This window comes from Solea solea, chromosome 3 (genome assembly GCF_958295425.1).
Source record: "Solea solea chromosome 3, fSolSol10.1, whole genome shotgun sequence".
NCBI classification, from domain to species: domain Eukaryota; kingdom Metazoa; phylum Chordata; class Actinopteri; order Pleuronectiformes; family Soleidae; genus Solea; species Solea solea.
In genome coordinates this window covers 17,404,612-17,414,564 of record NC_081136.1, presented here as the reverse complement: position 1 = coordinate 17,414,564, position 9,953 = coordinate 17,404,612, and the positions used below count along the sequence as shown (strand labels likewise).

The window sequence follows — 9,953 nt, the reverse complement described above, 5'->3', positions numbered from 1 at the left end:
CAACAACCCCACCCCCCATCTATTCACCTGAGCGCACGCACGCACACAGATACCCTGTCTGCCACAGACTGGCACGCACAGTCAGAGGCGTGCGTGCGTGCGTGCATATGCTGCCAAATTAAAATGGCCACACAGCTTGTTTCTATCATTAAAACCTTCAACAGCACCGTCCAGGGGCGGCCCGAGCCTTTATGGGGCCTGAAACAGTTTTATTTTTAATGCCAGATGCCCTTCTTGGCACACCCTTCCCATTATCCGGGCTGGGGACCAGTGTTGTGCCCAAAATACAAGCCATGAGTACATTTCCACTTCCACCAAAAAGTGATTGCAGCTCTTTGTGACCTAAATGTTGTTCCTGCCTCAAAATCACTTGATTTCATTCATGAGGGTAATATTTGTCAGATTATACCTCACCCAGTCCTCTAGAATGACAGCTGTAGCCATATGCGTTGACAGGCTGTACACGCAGACAATCACTTTAGGGTACAACACCGGCACTAGGAGTACACATTTTTGAAGAAAACATCAAAATCCATTCAAATACTTCCTTTTGTCACACAAGCATGTGGTATGACATCCATGTGATGAAGACCAGTGTTGGGCAGTAACAAATGGTGAGGTAAGCCAAAAAGAAAGACTGACAAAGCATTACCTTAATGAGTTTAATTAAAGTGTGAATTTTTATATCACAACGTTCAAGTGTGACTCAAAGTCAGTAGACAATTTTAAATTAGGTTAGCAAGGTTTTGCAGCATTACAGGATGTACGCATTTTCATAATTTGACACAACATACAAAACTGTCAAGGTGATTCTTAATTCTACCATTTTGTGGTTGATATACTGTCGTTTTAAATCCTGTGCATGTGACTGACAGTTGGGATTGATTTGGTCATGTTCTGTGCTTCATTTTCAGCTTACAGCTCGTGACTATTTCCAGATCACTCGCCCATCACTTTCAATCAGAGTGACGATGATGATCCTGTGTACTCCTCATCGACTCGCGGCATTATTGTAATTTCCTGCAAATGTGTGAGCAAAAACAGCTTCAGTAATGCTGACACTCTCCCTTCTCAAATATGTGAAATTTCAGTTTTTATTTTAGATTTTCAGACACCAACCCTTTTTTTTGCCTGGCTCCTCCCCGAGTGGCCGATGAAGCAGAGGGAAGTTCAAGTATCCTGGAGCTTTTCTTTTTGTTTGTACCGCTGTGGTCCTTGAGCCAAATGTCATACAACCTCTCAGGAACAATGAGTGAAACTAATTAAGGACCAATTTCAAGTCATCTGCATTTATCTTCACTTACATGAGTAACAGAGTTTTATCATATTTATGACATAAGGCAGGCCACATTTTTAAATCAAAACATTTCAGCTGGGATATTATCCACAGGCAGTACATTTTAAACCAGCACAAATTGTGTTTGAAGGAGAAGTAATGTTTTGTCATTTTTTCCACTTTAAATTTGGCCACATTGGACACAGGCACATCAATCCAAACTATATTGGTCAAACGTCGTGTCCTGCACACACCTTAAAAACAAAACAAAAAAACAAAAAAAAACACAGTATTAGCTTCAACAACTGTTTGTTGAAGCTAATAAAACGGTTTGTCATATTGGATCCAGGTGTGATAGAAAAAATAGTATTTTCAAATGGATAATTAAGAACAGCGCAGGATGAATGACAGCTGATTTGGTTGATGCCAAATGAAAAGAAAAGCATCTTTCAAAGTAAAGCATTACTTGAGGCATTCAAAGGATATGAGCAGTGACAGGCAAGTAGATGATGTCAGTCTCAGTGTGGATGACAATATCATGGGAGATGTGTTTTTTCCGCTCTTCCTCTCCTGTTTCAGCTGAGCACATGGCGAACAGCTGAACCTGCAGTTCCACATACAGACCGGCAGGAACCTGGACAAATATGAAATATCAATTCAGATGTCAAGTATACGTTTGAATGTGAAGAACTGTGTAGAAGTTTTAGGTCACCACTAGATTTGCTTTTTTTGTACTGCTATAATAACCAAATATTAGGGCTGGGCGATATGAGAAAAAAATAATATCTGGATACTTTTAGGGATACTATATTGCGATACTGTATATGGGGATATAGAGCTGCACACAGACTTTTTCTCTGGACTCATGAGTTGTTTGTGCTTCTCAAAGGAGAGAGACAATATACTGTAAATACACTCTAAAATAAAATATCTACTGTTTATGATTTCTATTACATGTTTAAAACACAGTTTTCATTCAGATAATACCTGCTACATTTCTTTGGCTTTTTAATGTCAGCGTTAGAAAGAATGAAATAAACTATAAATATGGACATATTCTGCTATAACACAAATAATTATTGACTTTTCGTATAATAAATATCGTGATTATCAATGCAACAGCCTTCAAAACCAGGAAAAGTTATCATAGATACCTTGTCACTATATGACGAGATCCAAAAATCTAAGAGCATATCTTGTCTCATGTTACAGGAATGAGGCGATATGATATCCAAAAATCCTACATATCTCATGCTACACTATGCACAGTCAATACAAACCAGCAATAGCATTTTAGCTGAGTCATGTTGTGGGCTGTTTATTTCTGCTTTATGGGAGAAGAGTATTTATTACACAGTTGGAGATTTATGTGTTTGAAATAACATGAAATGGCACAAATATGTTGTTTAAAATGTCTAAAATGACTGTATTGTACTGATATCGGTGTCGGCAGATACTCGAGTTTGAGATATCAGTATCACGAAAAAGTGGTATTGTGCCATTACTCGTCATAATATACTGTAGATATAATATCCATACATTGCCCAGCCCTACCATATATAATAATGTATCAATCTCGTCGATAGAATAATACAAGAAAATACAGGAAATGTGTATACAGTATTAAACAACAGAACATTTTCGGCTTACAGAATGTAACGAGACATTTACCAGAAGGCCACTCTTGGAAATCAGCAAAATCAGCAAACAAACTCGACATTCAATATTTTATGATCAAGCTGTTATAGAGAAATTTCTGGTATTTCTTTTAGAAAACGCCTGATATTTGGAGTGAAAAACAGCTGATAAAACACTGACAGTCATGGACTGGCCTTGGCTAGTCCATGACTGATCTGAATATAATAGGGGCAGTGTTGGATCATCTGGACAGAGAAATACTTAATAGAATAACTAATATCTAAGTGTAAAGCAGAACTGCTGAAGTGCTGAAAGAAGCCTGGTGCAATTTAACAGAAGATTACTCCAGTAAACGGCAAGACAAGTAAAAAAAAAAAACAGCAGTAAAATTTAAGTTTGAGATGTGCTTAGAGAGGACTTTTTTGTAATTTTCATCTACATAGTTCCTGTACTTTCTGGTTGTAACAAAGAGACAAAAAAACAGATAGTCATTAAATGATGCTGAAACAACAAGGCCTACTGAACAGTACTGATGATATGAAGACATTTTGTGCATTTAAGCCTTTAAAAGAATCTGAAAATCAAACTTACAGGGCCAGGATTGTAGATGACGCGGAGGCCTGTCGCAGCCCGAGGCTGTTTTACATGGAACCTGGCACAGAGAGACAGATGCAAAATCTTAATTGTCTGTGCATTTAATTACTCACTTATTCCTAAGAATACTGTGTACATCAGTGGTTCCCAAAGACTGGGTCGGGACCCACAGATTGGTCACGGGAGTTTGTTTTTTTTGCCACCTTTAAAATGTGGGTCTCCATATACAAAGTTTGGGAACAATAATAATAATAATAATACATTTAATTTAAAAGCGCCTTTCAGGTCACTCAAGGACACTTTACAACAAGATGAATTAAAATCACACAATTTCGTAAAAAAAACAAAAAAGGAGCACATAAATGATGATCTGGCCTAGATCATCATCCATCCATACCTGCAGGTGTCAACCCCCACATTCCTCATCAGCACAATAATGGTGGAGTTGGTGCCCTCCTGCACCGTGCCAAAGTCCACACTGGATGGGAGGAGCTGGAAGCCCCTCATTACCACTTTTGGATCCATCAGAGAAACCATTCGACACTTCCTTCTCACTGGCTCTTCCACTGTGAGGAACTGGAATAAATAATAATGGTAATAATAATAATAATAATAATAACAGTAAAATGTTCTTTATGCATGCAGGTTTCTTTTAGTTAGATGATTATGAAAAACTTGAGTTGTGCTTCAGGACAGGAAACATTGTGGGAGCAGATTTTATTTGTCAGGCCTGGGCGAGGCAGACTTCTTTGTTCAAAAGCAAGCAGTAAAATAATCTCTAACTTTTGTAATGAATTAAAATGTTTCACTGCAGTTGGATTATTTTGGGAGGGCTGGGCATTTTTATTCATGAAATAAAAATGCAGAATCTACGGAGCCTGGTAGGTGACATCTGTTTATAATAACTTTATTCATACAGTAAGAAATAACCATCATGGTAAACATGTTATTGTTGTTTTGTGATTTTCACCTTGAGTAAGGTGGAAAATTTGGTACAAAACCTTGTTTTCATCTAAATGACTTGTCCTCTATGACCAGCTTGCTGTGAGGGAGCAGGGACTGTCTACAAATTGCAGCACTGATACTTTTTTTTATAATTTCTGGGAATTTTTATTCAAAATAAAAATAGTCACAGAGTGTGCAGCTGACACATAGTTAAACTGCTCTTTTTATATGTAACAAATCACCATCCTTGAAGCCACTTAAAGACTTCATAGGAAATAAATATCTTGGGTCTTATAAGAAAACAGTTTTAAAAGAGTATAGAAATATATTTTTACCAAGTTATCTGTATAATGCAGACATGTACGAAAATTCTACAGGTCATTTGTTTCTAAATGCACGTCTAACTTTGTACCTGCTTATTTGGAACACTGCAGGGTTTGGAGCAGAGGATGGAGGCTGGTAGTCTGACTTTAGACTTCCTCGGCTTTCCAGTCACGTCCACCTGGACTGACTTATACGGCCTAGACAAAATCCGCAGGCTGCTTTCACCTGCCACACAAAAACACAAGGACATGGTCATTCCATCATCTTCCTTTTGAAGTGTTCTATCATCACATTGAAGTTGGAAATATTGCAAAAAAAATACCCCTCATCTCATACAATCTTGGGGCTCAGGAGCAAAATACCCCTTTGTACGATTTAGAAATGGGACAAGTTTAATGTATTCTTTCGCCAGATGATGCTTTAAACAAAATTCAAATTGTGCCCTCCAAATGTCCCAGCAACATTCAGTGTTGTTTCTTGATTGAATATACTGTTCGTACACACTGTTCTTTTAGCTAATCTGAGAATATTCTGGCATGGTGTTGCGGAAGTCTTCAACGTAATCAGGAAAATAAGAAGGAGCAAACCATCAGACTGAGGTGTGGGGTTAATGGGTCTCTTGTCAGGCATCCTGTCACTTCCTGCTCCATGGCTGAGAAAAAAAAAACAAATACATGTCACAACGACATCAGTTAAACAAAAAATGTATAGGATAAATATCAACAGCTTTGTCTCTATGACACTGGAAAAACCTCATACAGATCATAATATCCTTTTCATTCTTACCTTGCTGATTGAGACGGTGTTGGGTTTAACGGCCGTGGTGCTGCAGTGACAAACACAAGTTTATATAATATATACTTTATTATAAAAATATAATAATATAATATAGAGAATACATGATAATCAAATCTACAATTGATGTTTTTTCAATCGCTTAAAATGATTTACTGTTCTCATGTGGAGCATCTTTCACGAATGCCTCTGCATTGTCTGATTTAGAGATGGTGTGGATATCTGCAGATAGAGTCTGAAAAACAGCTGTGTCAATGCCGTTTCTCATGTATTTCCCATGCAATAATGAATTTGAACATAACTATGCCACCTCAGTAGTTTAGGAAAGTATAATTCAGTACATATAGCATATTAAATTGTAGTACCTGATGCAATGGGATATTTTCTGTGTGGAAATAAGGAACAACACTCCTCCTCCTCAGAGCTTCTCTGCAGGCCTTCTCCTCACACAGCTCCTGTCTGAAATAAACATGATTTCTGACGAATCCATGACTAATAGGGTCATTTTGTACATATGGAATATCCATACTCTTTTGTTCATTATCTACACTGCAACCCTCTGTCAGTGGTAACAGTGTAGTAGTTTTAGTAGATGCTGTTCCAAATGATACCTTTAGAGGAGAAACACAGCGGCAGCGATAGAGCTTCAGATATCACGTGACTCACTGCACACTTTAAATCCACAGAGATCGCCCAATATATTGCAAAACTTGACAGACTGAATATGTCTGGTCCTTGTAATGCCTGAAGAGGACATTATTCCAGTCTTGCAGTATCCTGACATCTTCAACGCCCTGATTAACTTCCCTTCATCTAACTCCAGAGAGTCACTAAACGTTATTGAGAGCCTGGAGGAAAACAAATGGACGCAATCTGGCTTTGTGACAAACATTCACCTGAGGAGTCTACTGGCTAAAGATAGGATTGGAAGGGTACATTTAATGTAAATAATTGCTGTGTTAATATTGATGTGCCAACTATCTAAAACACGAAATCTGTTGTTCATGGTTTCTCATCGCTCTGTTTTCTTCTGCTCTTTGTGAGCATGTTTCATAGCAGTGATTCCCCTCCACTGTCTCTCTGGATCTGTGGGGATCCACTTCAAAATGTTCACTTTTATGATGAAAACAGACATACTGCGTGATCCATGTGTTGTCTGGTACCACGGTTCTCAAACTGTGGTGACCTTCCTCTGGTGGTACAGAAATTAGAACAGAAATACTGTTCTAATGTATATACCAGGGTTTGTGATCAGAGTGGAGCTGAGGAATTTGGATAGGAGTGTGTAGAAAATTAAACTGGTGACAAAAAACAATTATAAATTAAACAATAAGTCACCTTATCTCTCTCTCCACTATACAGTTTGATAACCACTGTCTAGTATATACATCTATGGAGGTGAATAGTGTCAAGTTCTTTACCTTGGCTGTGTGACGCCAACTACCGAAGCTTTATACATAAAAACGGGGCCTTAAGGGTCCAGTGAGGGAGAATTAGTGACATCCTATGGTGGGAATGCAGGTGTACCAAAGGAACTACATTGGCCTTTGCACACCAGGAGGGATGTTGTTCTCTTTGTTTGACCTGGATGACTGAGAAACATTGTTTGTACACTGAGCTTGCACTTAAAAACACAAAACATGTGCTCAGGCTGGTTTATAAAAACATGGCAACCATTGCCTGAAGGCTTATTCTGAGGCTACGAAAAGCATCAATTTGTATTTATCTTAAAGCAAATATACACCTGCACACACATACTTATGGGTAGTATAATTAATTTCTGTTAATACCCTGGGCAGTCTTACTCATTGCCTCTGGACTTGCAGGACGATACAGACCTTCTGGTATATTGTGGGGACAAGACTCTAAATAAGACTCTATCCATCACTCTGTGGCACATGCTACTTGGGATATCAAATTGTTGTATTTCTAAAAAAAATCCAATAAGAACCTGTGCAAAATGGTACATTTCTGTGCAAGAAAATGTATCCTGTATTGTATAACGGATAAACACAATTTCATAACTGATTATGTATTGTTATATTGTTTGAACTTTATGTTGCATGATAAGGATGTTGTTTTTGTAAAATATGGGAGCCCTTTATCTTTTATTGGACTGGATATAACTATATTTACTAGAGGACTTACATAGATTGGAAAGGTGATATATCCACAGTAACTACATTTAACCTACTTTAATGTCAATACATAATTCCTGAGCCATCTGTCTGTAGGTATATTTATTTCCAAGCAGAGTGGTTGATTGTTTTTTATTTTATTTTGTTGTGTTAGTGTGTTGATAAAAAATCCATAAAAAATATGGTTACTCATGAAGGTGAGAATTATTTTTTCTGTGTTGTGAGAGTGTTGACAAGGAAAAATGCAACCACTTTTTTAATAAAATAAAATGGATAATCATTCAGAAGGAGAAATTCGTTACCTGTATTGTGCATGTCTTTGAGTCCAAAAACTGCATAAGAGAGGGCATATAAAAGGTTATTTTTAAAGTTTAAACATCGATGCATGCAATACATTTTAATATCTCTTTTACCTGTCACTGATGAGTGTGGCTATGTTTCCTGAAGAATCTGAATGGTCAGCTTTGGCTTCAAGACCTTGGCCATACAGACTGCCAATGTCCGCTGTGGAGACACACAGAAGACACTAATTATGTCAAACAAATAAGATCACTTCTAGTCAACAAGCAAATTTTGATAATAAATAATTACATTTATGATCAAAAGCATGAACAGTCTGATTGCACAATAGGTCCAGTGATGGCAATCTTTGGAAACTATATAAGTGAGATTATTTACAAAAACCAGAGTGACGTACCTGGTGTCTTCTTGTCGCAGGACAGATTAATGTCCTCTTCCTCTGCAAAAGACTTCAAAGTACATCATTCATTAATTGTTTGTTTGCGCGTGCTTGCATGTGTGTGTTTGCTTTTCCATACTGACCAGGACCAGACTGAGCAGATCAGCAGCATGGTCACTCTCTTCGCGAGTTCGAGGGTCTTTGACCTTTATTTCTTCTGATCGCCGCTCTCTCTCCATCAAACTCTCTATGTATCCCTACAATCACATTTGAACATTTGTTACAATCTTGTGAAAGGTAGATCATTTTGAAGTGGTTGGTAATTGTTAACAGACTTAAAGCTGCAGTTTGTAACTTTTGATGATTGATGTTGTTGATGTCATTTCGTGCCTCTGTTTGGTCGTCACAAACTGCAAATGCAACATGATTTCTATGCTGTATCATTCATCTGCAAACAACCTCTGTCCATCCAGTCTAACTGCTGAACGACTGTAGAATTCACGTCTGCTGCTGTTGGTACCTCAGTCTGTCTTTATGTAAAATTAATCACTTCCTGTGTGACATATGATCTCAACACTGCTATACTTAGAAACACAGAAACAGCTGATAGGCTTAGTCACAATTGTGTGAACTCATTTGACAATGGTAGGGATCTAACAGACTATTTTTTTTTTTTTTTAGGTATAAAAGATATGCACCACAGTTTTAAAGTGTAGCTAAACTGTAGCCCTCTTCTGAAACTGGTTCCGCCCAATGCCAGATTTTGAAAAATGCCAAGAAGTGGGCTGAGACCTAATGTGAAGGAGAGCGTGGAGCAGTGAGGGGGCACAGTTTGGTCGTGAAATCTGACACCAAGTTGCAGCAGTCTATCCACACAGAAATGGAACTAATTGTAAACAATCTTTTTCTTTACCATTTTGAAAAGGTTAACATAAACACAGCATTGTTTCAGGAAATGTATCTATCCACACAAACCCATAATGACTCAAAATGCTGTAGTACATATGCCAAGCGCTGTAATTCTACACCACAAACGGAGAAGAGCGAACCAAGCCAGGGGAAAGAAAGTAAAAGAAAGAAAGAAAATAAAAGTTATCATACAGCAAACATGGTGACTTTGTCGCTATATTTAACGACTTTACAGACCCCGGGCAACTGTTTTTCAAAAGCGAATAGTGAAGATGAAGTGGTTTACACCTGATAAAAGTGGACTTCACAAAAACAGCAAATATTTCCGCACAAAAAAATCCTAGCTAGAAGTTTTAAAGGGCACAACTATTGCTGTGGAGGTAGGATGAAGTGATAACTACTACCTTCAGCCGTGTGTCTATTGTCTTTTTGAGTCTCTTGGTAAATGGTCTGTGCTGGTGTAGTTCCCTCATCTCCAGGACTTTAGGGCAGCCCCTGACAGACTGCAGCTGTGCTGCAGACTCCCACGGCCTCTCTCCCACATTCAGACCTCTTCCGAGGTTGGTGCCAAATACAGGACCTGGGTTCTTCTTCTGAGAGTACACAAAACACAACATTCAGGGAGGTGTGAGTTGTTTACCTGTGTGTAAAGGTT

The 9,953-nt window shown here is 38.1% G+C and overlaps 1 protein-coding gene across 3 annotated transcripts in view; it reads right to left on the bottom strand.

Annotated features, from left to right (window-relative positions):
- Positions 1-657: 657 nt before the first annotated feature.
- Positions 658-9,953, bottom strand: part of spag17 (sperm associated antigen 17) — a 40,697-nt gene continuing 31,401 nt past the window's right edge. For all 3 annotated transcript variants that reach the window (XM_058623559.1, XM_058623560.1, XM_058623558.1), the window contains exons 36-49: positions 9,703-9,891; positions 8,533-8,646; positions 8,408-8,459; positions 8,124-8,214; positions 8,013-8,042; positions 5,938-6,031; positions 5,729-5,807; positions 5,564-5,603; positions 5,365-5,429; positions 4,866-5,002; positions 3,906-4,084; positions 3,506-3,566; positions 1,120-1,910; positions 658-1,020 (exon numbers count right to left, since the gene is read on the bottom strand). In XM_058623559.1, coding sequence (XP_058479542.1) covers positions 1,752-1,910; positions 3,506-3,566; positions 3,906-4,084; positions 4,866-5,002; positions 5,365-5,429; positions 5,564-5,603; positions 5,729-5,807; positions 5,938-6,031; positions 8,013-8,042; positions 8,124-8,214; positions 8,408-8,459; positions 8,533-8,646; positions 9,703-9,891 — 1,290 coding nt within the window. In that variant the 3' untranslated portion in view covers positions 658-1,020; positions 1,120-1,751. The remainder of the gene's footprint in view (positions 1,021-1,119; positions 1,911-3,505; positions 3,567-3,905; positions 4,085-4,865; positions 5,003-5,364; positions 5,430-5,563; positions 5,604-5,728; positions 5,808-5,937; positions 6,032-8,012; positions 8,043-8,123; positions 8,215-8,407; positions 8,460-8,532; positions 8,647-9,702; positions 9,892-9,953) is intronic.